Source organism: Plodia interpunctella, chromosome 11 (assembly GCF_027563975.2).
Source record: "Plodia interpunctella isolate USDA-ARS_2022_Savannah chromosome 11, ilPloInte3.2, whole genome shotgun sequence".
In the NCBI taxonomy this organism is placed as follows: Eukaryota; Metazoa; Arthropoda; class Insecta; order Lepidoptera; family Pyralidae; genus Plodia; species Plodia interpunctella.
The window spans coordinates 6,463,875-6,485,921 of NC_071304.1; the positions used below are offsets into that span (position 1 = coordinate 6,463,875).

Genomic DNA, 22,047 nt, shown 5'->3' on the forward strand with positions numbered 1-22,047 from the left:
GGCAATACTCTGCAAACTCATTCCCAGTGAAAGCTGTTCCCCGATCAGTTATTATTCTTCGTGGATTACCATAATCTTTTTGATGAAATTTTAATTTTTCTATAGTCTCCTTTGCAGTCACAGTTTTAACGGGATAAATCCATACAAACTTAGTAAACCCATCTATAACAGTAAGTATATAGTTATACATCTTCTTAGTTGCATCTAATGGTCCTAGGTGGTCACAATGCAGTGTATCCAGTGGTAAATCTCCCTTATCTATAGGATTTAACCACCCTTCTTTTTTTCCAGATTTTCTAGAAGCCAGAATACACGGAACACATGTAGAAATAACTTTGTCAATCTTATATTCCAACTTTGATATGTAATACTCTTTCTCTATAAGATCTTTCACCTTCTTCTTCCCAAAATGTCCCATTCCGTGCACTCTCTTGATTATTTCTACATCCATAATTTCAGGAACCACTAGTTTCTTCTCTATGCCTTTATAAACCACTCCACTTTCTAAATAATAGTCTTCATATTCCTTTTCTTTAAGTATTGCAGCTATTGTCTTCAGTTTTTCATCCTCATCTTGTGCCTTCTTAATCCTAGCATGCAATTCCACATTCACCAAACATATATTTCGGCTTAGGGCATCGACATGCTGCATCTTCTGACCGGCTCTATGTTCTATGGAATAATCAAAATCCTGGAGATACAAAATCCATCGGGCAACCTTAGCCGGAACATCCTTCTTGTTTAAAGTCTTCTGAAAAGCTTCACAATCTGTTACAATCTTGAAATGTATCCCAATAAGATATCTTCTAAATTTTTTGACACCTTCAATAACTGCTAAAGCTTCAAGCTCGTAACTGCTGCATTTTTGTTGAGGCTCAGTAGTTTTTCTGCTCATGTAATGAACTGGATGCAATTTCCCATCGTAAGAGTCTCTCTGCATTAAAATGGCTGCATACCCGTACTTGGATGCATCGGTATGTAACTCAGTTTCCAAATGAATGTCAAAAATTCTTAAAACAGGTTCACAACACAACCTTGACTTTAATTCCTCAAATGCTTGAATTTGTTCTTCTCCAAACTGGAATTCACCCTTCTTCTTGAGTAAATCAGTTAGAGGCTTAGCTATCATAGCATAATTATTGATAAATTTTCTAAAGTATGAGGTGAGCCCTATATAACTCTGTACATCCTTTAAATTCCTTGGCAGGGGATAAGTCTTAACCGCTTTAATCTTCTCACTGGAAGGCTTCACTGTTCCATTAGAAATGTTGTGTCCTAAATATTGAACTGAGGTTTGCAGTAACTGTGTTTTCTTCCAATTTATTTCCAAACCATATTCAGAAGCCACCTTCAATACTTCTTTAAGTCTTGAGATTCCTTCTTCTTCATTATTCGATAAAATTATCAAATCGTCGATAAATATTAAAACTATTCCTTGTCTTATGAAGTCGGAAAATATTATGTTTATGTAACGAGTGAAGTACTTCAGGCAAACAGATAGTCCAAATGGAGCCCGCAAGAATTCATACTGTCCTTCTGGATTACTCGTAACAAATGCAGTATATTTTACAGAGTCTTCCTCAATTGGTAGGTGGAAAAATCCATTTTTTAAATCTAATGTACTGAAAATGTTGACATTGCTCAATTTATCAATGTGGTCGTCAATAACAGGAAGTGGATATTCATCCTTTACCATCTTTTCATTAATCTTCCTGTAATCAACACATACTCTGGTGCCTCCATCTTTTTTCTTAACGAGAACCAAAGGACTTGCATACTCTGAAAAACTTGGACGAATTATGTTCTTTGATAACCACTCTTCAACTTGCTGTTTTACTATATTTTCTTCAGCTAAAGCTAACCTTCTTGGCCGTTGTGTGACAGGAACATCATCTTTTAAAACTATTTTCAACTTTATGGGAGCATCTCTAATCTTCTTAGGTGTATAATTATGTATAATTTCCTGTACTGAAGGGCGTTCATCACTAAGACTGGAAAATAAACAAATATTATGTAAATAGGAACTATCATAACACTGAGGCCTTATTTCAACAGAACCCTTGTTAATGACTGTTATGGTATTGACCAAAAACGATTGTCCTAAAATTATGTCATATGGTATAGCATGGTCAGGCACAATATGAAAACCAATGTGATAACTGTGGTGATCTATAACCACGTCAATCTCGAAAGTACCGATAGAAAACACTTTGCAAGTACCCAGACCAGTAAGTAACATTTTTTCAGGCTTATAAGTAGAACCTAGCTTCTTATACAATTCAAAAGTAACTAAATTTAAATCACTTCCCGTATCAATCAAGCAATGCACCATAATATTACCAATGTTCACGAGTTTTACACTTTTATTTAGAATATGCTTTGCTTTGTTTATATTTAGTACCCGTCCACGTTGACACCTGTCACGAATGTCAATGTCACACTGATTACTGGATGACGGAAAATGAACATGGCCGAACGAACTAGACTTGGTGATTTGATCACTCACCCTCGCTGACGCTTCCGGTTCACCGTCGCTCTCTTCATTCACTAGGTCAGAATTGCCAACCTCTTGTGACGTCACGAACATGGATTTTCGAATGCTCCTTGCGCCGCCATTGTTTGATGATTTTTCAGTGGGATTTTCTGTCTTGCAATTCGTTGCTATATGCCCGTACTCGTTACACTTGAAGCATTTTACACCTTTCAAGCAGCTTGTTGATGTATGCCCCTTTTCGCCACACTTATAGCAGCGCAGGAATTGCTCAACTTGTCCGCCTTCCTTTGGTTTTTTATCACTCTCTTCTTTCTCAGACTTCTCGCGTAACGGCTTCTTTAACGTCTTTCTCTTAAACGACTCGTACAGAGCCAGCTTTTCTTTGAGCACCGGGTATGAGGTTACTCCATAAAACAATAATTTGTTGGACTCGTAGTCTATTATACCGTCTATGATATATTGTATCGACACATAGTCTGGGAATTTCGCCCTTTTTCCTAATTCTTTCATAACAAGCATGTATTGATAATATGACTCGTTGCTCCGCTTCTTACGGGTGCTCATCATCTCGTGCATTTGCTTACTGTTAACCGCCTCAGGAAATTCTTTTAAGAGCGCTGTTTTCAGTTCCTCGTAATTTTTAAAAGCTTTTTCCGTCCTCAGCCACAATTCAGCCGTGCCGCCCAGGCACCGGCGAGCAATTATTAACTTTTGCTGCGGGGTCCACCCGAATATCTCTGCGTTGTCCTCCAGGTCTTGTGTCCACCTCGCCGACGAATAAGTCATATCGTCGCCAGTGAACTTGGGTATGGAGTCCACCACGTTCATCAGATTACCGACCTTGTTGCTATCGTTTTTATCGTCGTCAGGCATCTTTTCGTTTGTTTGCACGTAGTCCGCGTCTTCTTGCTAACCTCGTTCGTTTTTATTTTTGGTTACCGGCCGGTGAAACGTGCAAGCCACTAATCCAATTATTGTGATGTAAGTCTTCCGAATTATTTAGACCCAATATTATCCCGGACGAGAATTTTGTGGGAGGGTCTAAATAAAATAATATTTTATGTTAACTCTGCATTCTTTTATTATTAAATCACAAAGAAAAAAAACCTTACGCACTTCACAATGTCCTGTCTTATGTCTTCTATCTGTCATTCTTTTTTTTTTTTTTTAGAGCGAGCTAGCTACATCCGCTCGTTCGGAAACCATCAACTTCCGAATTAGCCTTTCTTAGCGTTCAGAAATTAATTAACAAAAAAAAAATCCTACATTTATATGGTCTACTTTTGTTTAAAATGTCTCTATTCTTGATTTCGTATGAACTAATTCATCACTACCTTCATTAATAGTTTAAAACAAAGTAACTCCCCGCTGTCTGTCCCTATGTCCCTATGTTAAAGATCTAAGCTCTTTAAAACTACGCAACGGATTTCGATGCGGATTTTTTAATATATAGAGTGATTCAAGAGGATGGTTTAAGTATATAATTAATAACAGTTTTACCCGAGCGAAGCCTGGACGGGCCGCTAGTCTGATATAAAGAGGTTCAATTATAGGGCTTCACTGTCATTTCTGTAATCATCATTGTTTTTGTTAAAGTATTGTCTAGTTCAATCCATGTTCGGCCTTTGCAAACCGCCCGAGACTAAAAACACGCGATTTTGAAATATCTTCACAAGGGTAATAATTTTAGAATTCCCCCGGTGAATATGTTGTGGTGGTAGGTACCATGGTGTACTTTTGACTATGCATCTACATACTTCTCCCTCTTTCATCTGAGCGTTTTCCAGTTTTCTTCCTCAGTCGTCAACTACACATGATTACTTTGGCTGGATAACTGTATTACATACAAAATAGTACTAAACATGATAAAATATATTAATATTTATTGTAGATTGACATTAAAGAACTGATAATATCATCTGCAGTTTTGGGACTATTATTATTGCTTTGCTATCTGACTTAGATTAGTAAGTTATATTTTAATAACCTATATAAATTTGCATGCCAGTATTGGTTAAATGTATGAAAATATTATTATAATGTTTTACCTTACCTCTATATCACATTTATAGCAAATAAATTTCATTTATATTCTGCCAAATACTATCATTTAGCTACCTTTGCGTCCGAAGAAATTTCTAGAAGCCCATTGAACTGGAAAAGTTTCTATAATCCCTCAGTGTATATTTAGCAGCGTGGGTGCGTATCATCTCGCCTCTTATAAAAGGCCATCTGTGTTAACAATCTAAAAAGCCAAATGTCAAGGCCACACTCCTAAGCACATACAATTTAAGGAGACGCATTGGAAATTTATATGCTTAGGAGTTTTTTTAACAACTACAAATCATACATAGTATAGATCTTTAAAACTAGGTAATGGATTTTGATACGGGTTTTTTATACATGTATAATAGTGTGATTCCGGAGTAAGATTTCGGTGTATAATTTGTTATGGTTTTAACCGAGCGAAGCCGAGACGGGCCACTAGTAATAATTTTGCAATAAAAACATTAGATGGCGCTTTATGTATTTTAAATGCGCTATGGATATTGTATTTAAACTATCCCTATCCCATTTTAATACGAATAAAAACTGTTCCCGAGGGCATTTAAACAGGCATAGCTGCGGGTAAACAACTACTATCATATACATATAGATAAAAAAACTTCCAAGTACCAGGTCTAGGTCCATATCATATGTAGCTACGTGTAACAAAAAAAATATTTTTCTATATTTAGAAATCTAACCTACCTCTTCTAAAGGAATGTTATACCTAGGGAAATTAGACTGAAGTAAACTTCCAAAATATCTTGGCTGATTAATTTAAAGACGCACTGTTTTTTAAAGTCAATTACAATTTGTAATTTACAAAATAACGTTTTACCGTCTTGTGCGCCTGTAGCAGGGGGCGGAGATTTTGTGCAGAATTGTTCACCGATGCGTCACCTAAGTCCATAATCGGAGAATTGAGCGCATTTTGCAAAACCATCAAAAATACTCGCGAGATAAATCGTAGATGGATAGCTGGGGATATAAAGATTTTTATGAAATCTTTATGATTTTCAATGCTAGCATTGCAAGTCATAATATTATAGGTCTTTTTCAGCAATAAATCTGAAAGTATTTCGCTTGCTAGGGAATAAAATCCATTATAGATATTGTTTGATAGATATGCACATTTTCAAAAGCGTTAAATCGCATTTTATATTATCTTGCAAAATATCTTATAGTATTACATTTTTGGTAACTTTCAAAACATATGTTATATTACATATGTTTTACTTCTTTATTAAAAATTGCCTTTTATTTATAGGCATTTGCTTGCTTTATGTATTATTTACCTAATTTAACAATTTTAATAAATTAATGTAGATAGTTAAAAAATAAAACATAAGAAAATAAAACAAAGCATAAGTATGTAATATCTAATCATCATCAAAAAATGTTGTGTAAGAACGCCGCGAAGACTTAGATAATAAAGAAGGAAACGATATAAATTTATATTTTAAAAATTGAAACAGACCAGACGATATGTATGTCGGTTTTTATCAGTATATACTTTTCAAAAAGGCCTTTTTATAAATTCCTTTTGATAAAAATGTTCATTCAGATAAAATAAATTTAAAAAAACAATAGAGGGGAAAAACGGTCCACAATTCGCAATATCAGAGATGAGGTCCCATTCCGGGCAATGAATAACGTCTGAGCATCGAATATTAATCTTGATCTCTTTCCCTGGTCTCTTACCTACCTATTTTTCATACAAGAAATTCAAAGAATAATATTATAAACCTCCCAGGGCTTCGCTCTTATGGGAATTTCGAGATAAAAAGTACCCTATATGTTATTCCGGGTTAGGTAGGCATATTTTACACGTGTGCCAAATTTCTCAGGTAACACTTAACTTGTAACAAACTTTGTATCCAGGTATTTACTAATTGGGATTGTAGATTGCAGTAATTTATGATTTTTAAACTCAACTGATAAAGCGGAATCTTTTTCCATCGACATCGATAAAAAAGTCCATAGTGCTATCACTGATAGAATAATTTATTGTTGTATTCTCTTGATTGTCTCTATAGACAATCAAGAGAATACAACAATAAATTATTCTCTTTCTATTGAGACAATATTGCTAGGACATTTAATAAGGTCGGGAAGTATTGCTAGAGGCACAAAGTAAGGTGATAACAGATGCAAGCGCTAAGTGTTAAATAAGTTGCCAGTTTTATTTGTATTATTTTGATCCGCTCTGGTTAAACATCATACAATAAACAGGATCAATACCCAGCCAACTTAAAGTTAGAGGTGTTTACCGAAAATTTGTAATATGTTTTCCAGAATATTTCTAGAAATATTCGCGAAAACCTCCAAAGTTAAGGTAATTTTGGAAGTTTTCAAAATAGATTAGGTAATTTATTTACAGTAACATCAATGAGGATAGAAAAGGTATCAGACAAAATCATAAAATACTTATCTATGCTTAATAAGGCTTATTTCTAATACAATAATAATAAAAAATATGTTTATACTTGTTTTAGTACATACAATCTAATTATAAAATAATAATAAAAACTAAATTAATAATTTAACAAGCCCCCGACTCCGAAGTTGCTTTCATCATCTCATCTGCTAGAAAAGAGCTGACGACGGTTTTCAAATGGCTGACATTTTCCAAACATAGCTGAATACTTTCGATTAAATTATCTTGCAAATAAAAATAGACATACACAGACATCTTAAACTTATAACTCACCTCCTTTTGTCGACGAGAGTTAAAAATAAATTGCAATATTAATAAAAAGAACAAGAATTGGAAGTAAAATACATTACATGGAAACTTCCAAACTTTTCGTCTACTCGCAGTAAACATAAAAAGTCCAAGAAACACAGTCTCATAGTGAATAATCTGTATAAAATCCCCAAGCAGTACCTAATCCATCCAATCCAAATTCTTCCAGCTAATATCCTTCTATACGCTCCTTACTTTTAGGGATCGGCCCCACCCAATTAAATTGGAAGAATAGAATTGCTCTGCAACCCGATCAGATGGTTCAGTACAAGTTTAATTGGGGTTTACCGACGGTCTACTTGTATCAATGGCTGTGGGTAAATTGAAACAATCGCTATTTTCACTCGGCTCTCATTTAAAAGAAACAATTTACTTTGGGGCTAGCTCAATCTGTGTGATTTGTCCTAATATATTATTATATTATTAATTTATTACTTGGCTTGTACTGTTACAATACCTATTTACATATTCATTTTTACCCACATCCTGTATCCTTTTGCTGTCAGCATCATAAAATATAAGAGCATGGATCTTGTCGTAGGAGTTCTTTTATATTTTCTTTCTCTGTTTCTAACTCTTTCATTTCCTGATTCGACGTAACTCCTCTGTTAGTTTTATATAGATTATTGAGATCGAGTATGTCATGCACACTCAAATGGTCAAACCGGCGGTAACGGCGTCGTGGATCGGGTCGGGAGGTTCCCTCTATTGTGGTTGAGCTTCGCGATGGCTGACTCACGCGTCAACTCGTGAACGGGTGCTGCCGGGGGAACTGGTCAGCTCGATCTTTTATTAAAAGCTTTTTGTTTGGTTAATTATATATGTATATATATATATATATATATATATATATATATATATATATATATATATATATATACATACATATATATGGTAAGCCCTTCTGGCATAATAGGGACCAACACTGTTTGAATGACTTTCTTTCGGCATTTCTTCTCAGCAGTGGTCGTTCCGAAATGCTAGTAGTTTGTAGCTTTGGTAAACATCATTTAATTTAGAATATGACGTGAAAAAGTGCCTGTGAAGGCCTAATTTCTGAATAAATGATTTGATTTTGATTTGATTTTATAAGCATTTATTTAATTTCATTTACGACGACCTCGGTGGCGCAGTGGTAAAGTTCTTGCCACTGAACCGAGAGGTTCCGGGTTCGATCCCCGGTCGGGTCATGATAGAAAACGATCTTTTTCTTATTGGCCCGGGTCTTGGATGTTTATCTATATATGTATTTGTTATAAAATATAGTATCGTTGAGTAAATATAGTATCCCATAACACAAGTCTCGAACTTACTTTGGGGCTAGCTCAATATGTGTGGTTTGTCCTCATTTATTTATTTATTTATTATTTAGCATGTAATGTTTGTCTGGAATCGAATTTCGCATGTTAAATTTCACTTGCTTCATTTGACCTACAGAGTTGAAATTTTTCACGTTTGTATAACAACGTATTATCATTATCATAAACATGACCCGCGGTGCACCCAGGATCGGCTCCCAATGAACTCCTCAACGGTTTACTTCACTGACACTGATTTTTTGTTACGCGTTTTAAACTACATAATTTCTAATGAATGCTTCTGGGAAAATGACATTTTTGTGAAAAAAGAACTAGTTTACTTCGTGAGCTAGATCTTCATTTTACAGTTCTTTCAATATATGTCGTAATTTTAAAAAAATATATTTAATTCAACTATGATAAATTTTTACTATTATTGACATACAAAAAAGTTTGAAATCAATCAGTAAACTAAAATAGTCTCTACAATTTTCTTTTTCCAATTCCCATTAATTATTTCTAAAAGAAAATACCAATACATTGCTGGTATTTCATTGCGGTAAATAAAAGCCTCTCATACATCGGCGTCGGCATCTGTCCGAGTTCGGCGATAGTGTGTAACCAGTTTAATAAATATAATTACGTTTGTTTGCTGGAATGATACCTCACAAATATAGGTATATAATTGTGTTTATGAGTATTACGATCAAATAATGATACTCACATAAAACTATGAACACATAATATCATTTTTAGGCAGCCATTTAAAAATATAATTTGTATATTTTGTTCTTTTATTTATGTTACATACTCGTTACAATAAAATGCCTTGTATAATTTGTAAATAGACCCTCAGTAACGAGAACCATTTAGGTCATATTTGGTCCGGAACGTTAAACCCGTTTTAAACCAACATCAAAATTAATTCGAAAAGTTGCCAAGTAAAAACCTTTGATCGATGTCGGTAAAAACCGATTTCTGAGGGTTCACAACAAATGGGTGTGCTCCAAATAACAGTAATTCATTTATCTTCCTTACTCGATGTTTTGCTCTTTTCCAGTAACGCCGTCAATAAATCACGCACCTTACTTAGGATAATTTCTTTACGTAACTCCACCTTTGGCGCCTTGTCTATTTTCGGGCCTTAAATTTGAAGTTTCTGGTCTATCATCCAAAATAAATTTTATATTTTATATAATGAATGCATCTTCAGTACAATAGACCTTCACACAAATCTATACTTCCATATAAAAACACTCTTCTCTCATACTCAAAAACAAATAGATAGTATGATTCCTGAGGAAAGTTTATGTATATAATTATTATGTTTTTACTGGAGCGAAACCGGAATGGGCCGCTAGTATTATTATAAATGCAAAAGTCTGTCTGTCAGCTTACACGGCTATAACGCTAGGCCGATTCTGATGAAATTTGGAACAGATATAGGCTACCGAGCGAGCGGAACTGTAGGCAACAGCTGATGTAATCATACAACACATCTATGATATTTAGCTGTTTCAATTTTAGTTAAGTGAAGACCCAGATGGTTGCAATTACATGATTTTACTTGCAATTAGAAATCTAGTTTTTGTATTTTCGTTAGAACTACCATACAAACATTGTATGACAAATGTTCCTGGATAGGAATTATTTTTTTAAACAATGCTCGAAGAAAATCTAACGAATCTTCTTGTAAACGAAATTGTCAATCTTTTTTTAAATTGGTAAAAATGGGTATTACAGACAATAATTCATTGAAATAATAACATCATATATTGAAATGGATTTCTTTACAATACTTCATAACAATAGTTCTATCCTTGTCATACATCAAAAAGTTATCAAAAGAGTCTCTTTTTAGAAATTTCCACCAACCCAATTTCCTCTTTATAATGGAAATGTCAAATCTATGAAGAAAGTGAATGTGGCGAACCAGCAGTTTACAAACTGTGAATTATTTAAAGACATGTTATTTGGGTACTATTATGATGGAGGTAATGTTTAATAGAAACGTATATAAACCTGTCAAAAGTCTACACATAGGTGAAGGAAAAAGAAGGGTCTTTGTACCTTATGTGCTACTGAGTTTTGTAAACGATTGAAAGAAATCATACTTTTATTTTCTTTCTCATCGTCTCATTCTACGTTTGTTCTCAGTTTTATTATTGGCCGTGATGTGTTGAATGCGTCCACGTTAAAAAATAAAACTTCAACTGACGTTAACGTACGTAACCCTTTGGGAATATTTCCAATTTATTCAAAAAACGTTGAAAAGGAAAATAAAATGAATTAAATATTCATTTTATTTTCCTTTTCAACGTATTGGAGAGCTACATCTAAAAAATTATGTTGGAGAGCTACATCTAAAGAACTGCGAAGTTGCTTGTGTTTTACTACTACCTACCTAACCGGAACGAAATTGTGTCACTCGAGAATAAGAATTTCGCAAAATACTCGTATGTAATTGAAGAATATTGCAAACTGAAAAAAAAATCAGATGTACTCATCATCAATCAGATGTAATGTAGAAGTTCTGAATATAAACATACACATAAACTTACATTTTCTCTATATATTAGTGAGGAGCACATAAATATTTCCAAAACTCATAAAATAAGACTTACTTCCTTTGTTTATCAGGATTCATCAGCAAATCCGAATATGTCTCATCATTACACTAAATAACACAACACAGTGATCACCACTTCTGAAACCTTCAAAACCACAAAAAATCTATAAAGATAACAGATACTAAAAACATATACGAAAGATTAATATTCATAAGATGGATTACGCTTACAATTTTTGTTTTAACAATTAGTATAAATAAAATAAAAGAAATTGAACAGTAAATGTTACGGGCGTGGTTATGCTGAACTAAGATAATACATGATTACCTCAGTATCAAATAGTGCAAGGTAGGAATGAAGTAGGTACATGTGCTGATAACGATTACAGGTAAAGATAATGTGACGTCTCGTGTGGTATAAATAAATTGGGTAATAAGTTTGTATGACTCATTCATACATCTTGTCTATACTTGTATTGTAATTATGACGTCATTTTCCTCTTTTAACTGATTATATAATACGTTTTTCAATAACGCTATACAAAATTAAAAATGTTTTTTTTTATTCACGCTTTGAACACACAACTACATACATATGAACGATAACCGCGAAGCAAAGATCAGCTACATTAAATAAAATGTTTCGTGCTAAGTCCCGTAAATATAACAAGTACCTATCATTTACAACGATGTTCATTCGGAAAAACGCCAACTTTACACATATTGAAATATTATATTGCATAGGTACTGTATGTAATTTAATTAAACTTGAAAATTGAAACACTTGGGTTCGTTTTTATCACAAAATTCTCAGAGAAACGAATCCCCGGGGCGCAGCTAATACTTTCTAATAGCCATCACTGCTTCACTGCTCTTTATTATACTGTGGGCCGGGTCATTAGGTTAAGATTATTTATATCTACTTTATAAATTTGGGCAAAATTACAGTACGCGTAAATTCTGTTCTAAATATTATCAATTTAATGGCATCAATATTTACTAAAGTATACAAGTCATACACCCTGGACTTCAAGGCATCACGGCTGCGAATGAAACTGAGAGAACACGCGAGAATGAGAAAGATGGCTCTATTTCTACGCTGAAATCTAATTTAAACCAAGTTGTATAAATCAATAGTTACATGAGAGCAGTGGAAATTCTGTAAATTTAAGACGCAATAATATATAAAACAAAGCATCCGCATAGGGGTAGATGCCAACTCTTGGTACTTCTCCAACTCTCGAAACATTGCTTTGAACGTAAATAAATTTAAATTCTATGTTTGTGGTTAGGAATTTTATGGTAGAAAACCTTTTGCTACATAGCTCGTGTAACATACAGTTTTTTAGGGTTAAACGCAAATTTTCATTTATGCATTTGTGATACACATATTATTGTTATATCAGATTTAATAAAATATGTATGTTATGGCTAATTTAAACCCAAAGTGTTGCTAAACCTATATGCAGCATGTCTGAGATGGTTACCATCTATATGTATCTTGCTTATCCTCGGCTATACCCAACTGGGTAACCACAAGGAAACTGATTTTGGGGTTAACTCAATTCAAAGTCAGTGTTATTTGATATAATATTTACTGGTTTATCACTGATAATCATGAATATTCATTACCATTATGTATGTTGCATAGATAATGTGTAATCGGATTAAATGAACGGCTCGTCCCAAATAGAAAATCGTTAGGACCGCAGTCATCAATCACTCGGTATCAATTTCATCCGCGAAATATTAACCAATTACAGCCAGCCTCGGTGTCATTCATCGCCAATCGTTAAAAACCCTTTGAGCCCTTTACTCATGCTCACCTATCTATCTCTAGCAAATACCTACCTTCAACACATATTAACATTTCCTATACTTACGATCGATAGCTCGTTATAAAAATTGTGATTCGCAATACCTTGATACATCAAGTTATTATTCTAATCGATTAATTTTATAGGATAGGAAGTTTTCACTCCGTCGTAAGGTGAGGTGACTTGAAGGTGAACCTTAAATGCGCCATTAACTTTAAAGGCCGGTAGAAATATATTTACCGTGAACAATTTCATTAATTTCGATCTAATTCTTCTTAGTCCTGAATGACTACTGGCCGTTGAGTAAAACAAGAAATCTGTATGTGTTTTAGAATGAAAATGTTTGTTTGGGTGTAAAACATTGTCAATCTGTAAGGTTTAAAGTTGGTACTTACCAATCATGTGGTGGCTGCGGTCTTCTGCGAGCCTGCACGCAGCACGGTGGTTCTTGCGGTTCGCAGGGCAGCTGAAGCGCGGGTGGTGGCGGTGGCGGCGGCGTGCAGGCCAAGCGGCGCGCTGCTGCGGCTCCTACGTACTCCACGTAACGTGTGGGCGGTGGAGAGCCCGCGATGTCCTCGCGACATGCTGGGCCGCAACACTTGCGAGGCGCCGGCGGCCGGCACGCCAGCCCGCAGTACACCGGTGGCGGAGGCCGCAGCGGCGCCGGCGGCCTGGGCACGTACCGCTCGACGGGCACGTGAGCCGCCGGGGGCACGTAGCGAGGCCGGCGCGCGCGCTCCGCCTCGGCACAGCGGCGCACACGCCTGGGGGACGCCGAGAACCGGTCCGGCAGCGGCGCGGGCGGCGGCGGGCTGAGGCGCTCCGGCGGCGCCACGCTGAACGCGCCCGCCGCCGGGAAGCGCTCGCACGGGGAGCGCGCGTAATCCTCGCCCATGGCGCGCGGTCAGCCGGGCCCGCCGGCGCCCGCGCGCCCTCCCAACCACGACGACACTCTGTCTCACATGCCGCGCGACCACTCTCACACTATCACTGACCGCACGCGCTATTCTGCGGGGGCTGCAGCGCGGTCCCGATGTCCGCATTCACTCTACGAGCGCCATGACGCCACCGATCGATAGCCGCGCGGCACGGGCCTCAAAGTTCGCCCGTTGCGAAGCTTCGCCAGCAGCACATTCCGCGCCCCCGACAGTCAATCTCTATTATTCTTTTCAAAGACAGAAGCTGGGGCGAGGCGAAAGTGCGTCCTCTACCAAGATGGCTGCTTTCGTCATGTCCGCGTGAAACGCGCTTGCGCGTCTATGACTCTGCGATGTGTTTATTTTCACCAGATCCAATTCGCCAAATACCTATTCCATTTCACTAATGAGTTCCAATGCGTATCATTCACTGCGCTGTATCGAACAGTCACTAACTAGATATAAAATAGGGTCGCGTTGCGCGGATTGTGAAGTACGAGGTCGGGTTCGTCGCGGGTGACGTGCGTGGCGACGGCTCTCGTGTTGGGGCCGAGCTGCGGAGTGCGCCGGCCCCGGCGCGCCGACGTCAGACCGGTGCGCGTATCGACGCCGCGCGTCTCGCGCAGACGCGCCGCGCCGCTCTCCCGAACCTGCCTTCACTCCGCTTCGATAAAAACACTTGATTGCGAAAAGCCTGTCACAAAGCCTACTTTTGGTTTCAGTCGCTATGCAGAATTTATATGTACAGTTATATCAAAACCCCAATTTCCTATTTCAGGGACAACTCTGGACTTACAAGGCACAATTGTATACATACACACTTGCATCTTCATTGCTTTTACTATAACATAATGGATAGACTAGTCCAGATCCTTCTTAGCATTATTAATTCCAATTTGCTGGGTCTGGCTCTGGCCAGTTAAAATATTGAAGATAATAGCTTTGTTAGGTAGGTAAATAAGCGCTTGCATAGGTACCTACCACTAAATATTGTGAAACTTTATAACTGTAACAAAGAATACATATACAAGACAGAAAATGCATCTTAATTTAAATTAGGTAGCGGAACTCCATATTTTCTCATTTTGACATCGGTATCAGATATATTTCATCTGAATGTACAAAAGCATTGAACTTTCACGACGGTTTCCGAATAAACTTGCACAAGTTTGTTAATCCCATTGACCTATAAACCTGATTATACTATGAAAATTGGCGATTTTCCGATCTTTTCCTTTACTATAACACCTTGAAATTAAATGAAAAATAACTGTGTTATCCCTTTGACCTAAAGATTTGTGACATTGTGAGAATAAAAATTATATAAGTAGGTACATACATAGAACAGTTAATTAAATTTTTCCTAGAGAACCCTACAGCAATTTGATTTATATTTTTTTCAGAATTACATTTAATCTTCAAAAAGTATCTTAGATCATGTTTAGCATCTTAGATCGCAAAATAATTTATTTCTCTGATTTAATTTTCATTGTTATATTAAATGAGTCCAGTTTACTTAAGAGATGTTGTCGTATCTCTAATTAGGAATATGGTTTTTATAAACTTATCTGGTGACGAACTATTAAATTGTAATAGAAAAAAAACCTATTTTATCAACACATAATAAAACTGTAAGTGGGCTATGTACATAGATATTAAAGAAAAATAAATTTGGGATCTTTATGGGCCAAAAACCAAAGCAAAGCTGCGGGAAAATACTAGTATTCTAATAAAATAAAACTCCCTAAACTCTGAAAAGTTTTCTTTTTATTTAATATGGTATAAGTGGCTGTTTCTACCGACAAGACTAGAGTCAAATCATTCACTTGCTGAGAACGGTAAAACAATGATTCACCTACTCTTTTTCAAACGACAAGTTACCTGATACGATACGACTCAATAAAATCGATTTTATAGCTATATCCCTCGTTTTCATATCAAAACGGGCTACAATGGCACAATACCTTCTAAGTCGGGTCATTCCAATTTATTTCTAAACTCGTATACTTCTATTTTGAGCAAAATAGAACTTATAAGGAAAATATTTTAGTAACGAGAGGACTTCATTCCGGTTTATTATAAGTATGTTACGGCTAAACCCGAAGTGCGGCTACACCTAGGTTTAGTCTTTATCATCCCGGCTAAACCTAAGTGCACTGCTAAATAATAATTAAACATTATGTGACAACCACCGAATCCCACGCCTTGAATCGTGGTTCTTTTTTGTTTAGTAAATAGTGGAAAGATAAAATTAATTTAAGAGACTAAAATATATTATACCTAATATACACATAAGGAGTAGATGTGTCGTATTGAAATGATTAAAATAGACTTTCAATTAAGTATTGGAATCATTAGAATAGAGAAATAGAGTTCTTTAGCTATACTGTTAAATGTTGTCTTCAACCATTCGGCTAATTGATGTTTAGACGTTTGGTTGAATCATAGAGCTGTCTATAATTATTTCAACTAATTGGCTACTAAAAACATGAAAATTCTTTAGGTATATCTCTGAACACAAAATTGGATTGATTCTTCTATTGACTGAATTTGAATTACTTATACCGAACATTACTCCTACCATGTTAGGCTTTAGAGATCGAAACCACATGTGCATGGAAAACCCCAATTAGCATGTTAATTTACCAATTCATGCCGATACAAAATAAAGGGGACTAGAAGTGTGCATTATATCGTAATACGCAGTAATGTATTATTGATAGGGGATCAATGGCGCATATCCCCTAAGGCTGCCTTCACGTACCCCAATCACGCACGCCGCGCAAGGCCCAAATTGAATGAGCTGCAGGCCCTTCCGAATTCACTATACAGATTTCTTGCTAAATTTAACATGAAAAGTTTCGGAAAATAAGTCCTTTAGAGCGACGTTCGCGTCTTTTAACTTTGTTGGTAAAGACTCGAATTGTACTGAAATTACTTGAATGATTTCAAACTTATCTTTAATACTCTCTGGGTTAAGATTAGCCTACAGTCTGCGGCTGAATTGTTTACATTATAAAAATGGAAAAGTTAACTCATTCAAAAGAAATTGTTACCTACTTACATTTGACATTTTATAGATTTAAATTTATTTGTCTCACTTTATACAGACGCCTGTATGTACACAAACAAAAAGTAAACAAAACCTAAAGCGCATATATATTTACATATACTTACAATATATAGATACAATAAATAGATTTTTCATTTTTCTTTTATTCTGCAAAAAGCAAACATACGTAACCACTATATTAATTGATGCGATACCTTTCGGAAAATAAAATTAAAACAAAGCCAAGCATTTTTTACCAGTGTGTTTCGATATACTTATAACGTTACCATAATTCCTTCCGCCAACATTGATATTCCAGGTTATCTAGTTGAGAAGGAGAAAAAAATGATTTTTGTTCGAAACCAATTTCGACCCCAAAATTATGCCTATTAGCCGTTATCTTTGAAAAACATAGTCTTGCCGAGGTGAAATAAATGAAAATTATAAACCATTTTCGTGGAAAATCATGCCTAACATAATGACAAAATGCTCTTAAGCGTAAAATAAATCTTTCAAACACAGTCCCCAAATGATGGAGGGAGGTTCCCAGAAAAGAAGCCTGACCGATAGATGACGCTCGTGCGTTAATAATTGTGATTAGTCCAAGCTTTTGATGCAAAATGAATAACGTATGGAATGACATCAAAAGAATTAGATTCCCAAATTTTATTTCTTGTCAAAATCACTAAAATATCAAGTACCTAATGTATCAAGTAATCACTAAAATAAATTCATGTAGTTACTATAAAATTATTGGATATAAGGTGGCAAACGAGCAAAATATGTGATCACCGCTGCCCAGGAACAACTATACAACAGGATACCAGTGGTAACACGTGAGCATTGCCGGCCTTTCAAGAAGTCGTAGCTATTCGTTTCCAACTGACTTCCAGTCCATATATTGGCGCTTTTGCGCTTGAAATTAGCTTATTTACTCTGTGCAACATGTGTGGGACGTTATGTGTGATATTGTATGTGAATATTGTAAATACTTGGTCTTACGAAACATTGTGGTTCAAACTAAATTACATGCTACTTAGTAAGGAAAACGAAACCTGGGCTCCATTCCCATGCTATGGAATATATGGCATGCTATGTAAGTGCTGCTAAGCGTTGGGAAGGAAGTGGTAAACCATATAAAACATTTGCAATTTTAGTCCTTTTGATTAGCATATATGGGTTACCTCTTTATGCCCTCAATATTTTAAGGTCTTTCTAGGCGGTTGAACGGCTATTTATGTAGGCCGCGAGATGCACAAATACTGAAAACGCTTTCGTGGCTAAATCAGTTAAAAATATTTATATGACCTAGATACCATGTGATAAATAATAACTATTTTTCTATATGTATATTATTATGTAACCTATATTTTCACGTTTTATCCCATAATGGTGGAAATCATAAGCATCGTTTTTCTTGTTTTTATTTGGTTATTTTATCTTGTCTTTAATAAAAAATATGAAGCGGTAAATAATTTATAATAAGCATAATAATATAAGTACAGGAAGGCATTATTTACTGGCAATTAAAAAAAATCTCATTCCCTCAAGCAACTGGACTGCATGTGACACCTAATTAGGTCGCGAAACCATATTGTCCATCCTTTTGCTGGGATACATAGCAAAATGTACGTTGCCATCTTCTTCTTTAGGTGCCTATTCATTACTGAATTTTGGCCGTCAGCTCCTTAAATTTTATCTTATCCAGAACTGAGCAGAATCAGAGCAGAATCTTTAAAATTGTGAGGTGTATTTTTTAAGCTGACCCCGGCTTTATAGCCCCCAAAGTAACCGGGACCTCGCGATGTTGAGAGAGAATCTGGCATAAAATCATAAACAAGTAAAGCGTAAACAGTTTTTCATTTACTACTTGTTATTTATGACATGCTTTGTAACATCTCATCATCATGCTTTTGAGGTTAATAAGTGATGTATACCATCCTATAATGATATAAAGAATTTTAATTTGAAACATTGAAATATGTCTAGATGAAAATATTCAGAAATTGAAAGGATTCCAATTCTTTCGTCTTTCCAAGTAAGTTTTTCATTCTGAAATTAGTTTTCCTTCCAGCCCCTGGTAGCCATATCGAAAGCAACTCGCAACAACACCAACAGCGTCTATGAGATCAACGTGGTGATCAACATCAGGAGCAGATGGACCGTTCATCATCACCCGGAGAATACTGCCCTGAAAAGAAGGTTTACCGCTTCAACACCAACGACGTGTTATTGTGTGTGTTATTTACCTACGTAAATATATAACTACTAATTGGATCTATTTACTATCCGGGCTCACCGACCCAAAACGAGTCCAACGGCCTGGCGAGATCTTCTGGGAATGGTAACCTTTCCTGTAACTAAATCTGTTGTTAGAAACAGAATAAACTATTTCAATTTTAGGAAATAATGAAAACCTAATGGTTTCTATAGTTACTATGTAAGTAAGATGTATTTACTTACTTTAGAATATATATTAAACTAGTTGCACACAGGGCTTCGCTCAAGTGGGAATAAGAAGTACAACCTATTGCTATTCCAGGTTACATTCAACCCATCTACCAAATTTTATAGAAATCCGTTCAGTTGATTTAGCGTGATTAAGTAAGTATCAAACATCCTGACACACATTGAAACTTTCTCATTTATAATATTATTCATAAATGATATAAAGCTATCCTTCATTTTCGGAATTTGAAGGGAGCAGAGGGCCTTATCGCAAATATCGCAAATATAAAAAAGAAATTACAAAATTTAGTTATATTTATTTTTAAAAATAATAAAAATACACAATGTCACATTGTATTCAGTCTTCCAACACAAATTTAAACAATTATATACTTAAATCTAGCCGTACTTTAGTAAAACTGGGTAATAAACTGACAATTGTAGTGCTGTTTAGTAATTACTGTTATATGAATAACTAGGTTTTTGATGTGGTGGGGGATAAACAGGTTCAGGACAGTCTTCCCAGAGCCACCATATGGTGATCAACACCTCTAGGTTGATTAATAACAAAGAAATCACTGGAATCGCCAACTTGCTTATTAACGATTTGATGCCTCCTTTAGCCAGCATCAGCGGCTTCACGATACCATTAATGACGATGTCCTTAAACCCTTTCAACTCCAAATCATCAGGTGTTGATCCGGTTAGCAAGGCGAGAACTAAACCAATCAAACCACTGACTTTGCTTGCAACTTTTGTCGTAACTGGTTTTATAAGGTCCAGCGGCGGCTTAAGTAAAGAAATTTTCGATGCTGTGTGGTGGTGAGCTGGTGGCGGAGGCGCGTACGACTCGTGGTAGGAAGGTGGCGGTGGCAGATATGAAGGCGGCGGTCCGTAACTCGGTCTTTGGCCATAACCATAGCCGTATGGTTGTGGCGGGCCATATCCAGGATATCCATAATCTCTCGCAGAAGATCGTTCTTCTGGCACTTCATCGTCTTCGGACATATCGTTGAAAGCCTTGACCAAGTCGGTGAAAGTGAAATTTTTTCCATCTCGCTTAGATTCACTATCTACAGTTGCTGCTTTTGGTTCTGTTGTCATGTGTAGCAATGGAGACTGAGGAGCACCAACGTAATTTTTGTTTGGAGTTCGAAACTGCTTTCCGGGAAACTGTCTCATTGGCCTAAAATCTGCGGCTAAAGCCGGATCTTGCACCGGGAAACTGGGCTCGAACATAAGTTGACCCGTACACGGATTCCATTGTAACAATATTAAAATAAATGAACACAAAACGCTCGTCGTTTCCATGATGACTAAAATTATTGTACTAAATGAAACACTGACAGTCTATTTCATTATATCAATCGATGTACTTCTTAAAATGCAAATAAGCACTTTTAAATTAAAACATAATTGTAGTTGTTGTTCCAAATAAACATCGGTATGTCCCACATATTTCAAGGTTTTTTATTTGTATTGTCAGCTAATTTCGGCTCCGTTATTACAATTTATGGAGAGGCATTCTGCTACATGTTCACCCGCAAACAACCTTAACATATTTTTGGCTAATGTGCTATTTTCATCAACATCATCTATTACAATGAACGTTACAGCAGCTCCTAAGTTACTAGTCCATGCTGATGAGGATCTTGCAACTACACAAGCAATCCTTTCTAAACATCCCGTCATCATTCTCCCGCGGAAATGTTTCTTCTTTTTCTTTTTAAAATACTTTATCATTTTTGTTATCCATGGCCAAATGAGGAACGCCTTGAGTCCTATTTTACCGAGTAAGACAAAAATGAGCGGTAGCAACATAAGTTTTCCTCCTAACACTTTCAAAAAAACTATAACCGCTGCTGATATCATGATCTTGGCGGCACTGCCGAGAACATTAGCGAAGGATGTTAAAGTGTCAGGTTTGGCACACGACACAGGGTAATCATTTTCGAACACTTTACGCACTGGTTCGCCATAGTAGTTTGAAGCGCCAGTGAATAAATCCAGGAACGGCAATGCTGGTGAGTGTGAAGGAGACTCCGTACTCATTACTTGCCCGTGAACTACGCCAAGGTACACGAAAAAGACAACTGCAATAATCACGATCATGGCTAAACTGTTCCGCCTCGTCTAACTTATTTCATTTATAACTTCGTCCATGAAATTTTAATTTCATGTTACTAAAAACGGGAATAAATAATTAGCTCTGAATAAACGCAAAATAACAACCGTACCAGGGTCATGTCATGACATTGATTTCTAGAACGACTTTTAATGGAATTGATACAATTCTTTATATTTTGACTTTTTACTTTTTCTTTCTAGTTTGAAATTTAATTTCAATCCATAAGCGAATAAAATAGGTCATTAACCTTTCAGTCATATACTTACATTGGTACATATTTACGTTACAGGTAAGTAGTTACATGTTTATTTCAAGTAGTTGCAGTATTTAAAACTCCTAATTATACAATATAACTAATGCCAAATATTTCTTTTTTAACTTGATGGTTAAAAAAGCATGGTTAAGGATGGTTAATAAAACTCGAATTTCAAATTTCGACCGAGAATATTTCGACAGTCAAAATTGTATTTTTTTTGTAAGTTCAGCGTTATTATGTATTGGTAATTAAATGTAAAACTTGTGACCTCGCCCT

At 36.0% G+C, this 22,047-nt stretch overlaps 2 protein-coding genes across 4 annotated transcripts in view; both read right to left on the reverse strand.

Annotated features, from left to right (window-relative positions):
• LOC128673558 (inactive rhomboid protein 1) overlaps positions 1-14,435 on the reverse strand; it is a 93,636-nt gene extending 79,201 nt beyond the window's left edge. For 2 of the 3 annotated variants that reach the window (XM_053751492.1, XM_053751491.1), the window contains exon 1: positions 13,366-14,435. In XM_053751492.1, the coding sequence (XP_053607467.1) occupies positions 13,366-13,865 (500 nt within the window). In that variant the 5' untranslated portion in view covers positions 13,866-14,435. Of the gene's footprint in view, positions 1-11,208; positions 11,462-13,365 lie in introns of those variants that run through there. The other variant, XM_053751493.2, reaches the window with a different exon arrangement.
• Positions 14,436-20,354: 5,919 nt separating this feature from the next.
• LOC128673851 (uncharacterized) lies at positions 20,355-21,837 on the reverse strand. Its single transcript, XM_053751994.2, has one exon. It carries the CDS (start codon positions 21,497-21,499, stop codon positions 20,870-20,872), a length of 630 nt encoding a protein of 209 aa, XP_053607969.1. The 5' UTR covers positions 21,500-21,837; the 3' UTR covers positions 20,355-20,869.
• Positions 21,838-22,047: the final 210 nt, after the last annotated feature.

Bases quoted from the DNA above. Each gene is read 5' to 3' on its own strand.
- LOC128673851 (XM_053751994.2), bottom strand. From the start codon at position 21,499: ATGATCGTGATTATTGCAGTTGTCTTTTTCGTGTACCTTGGCGTAGTT.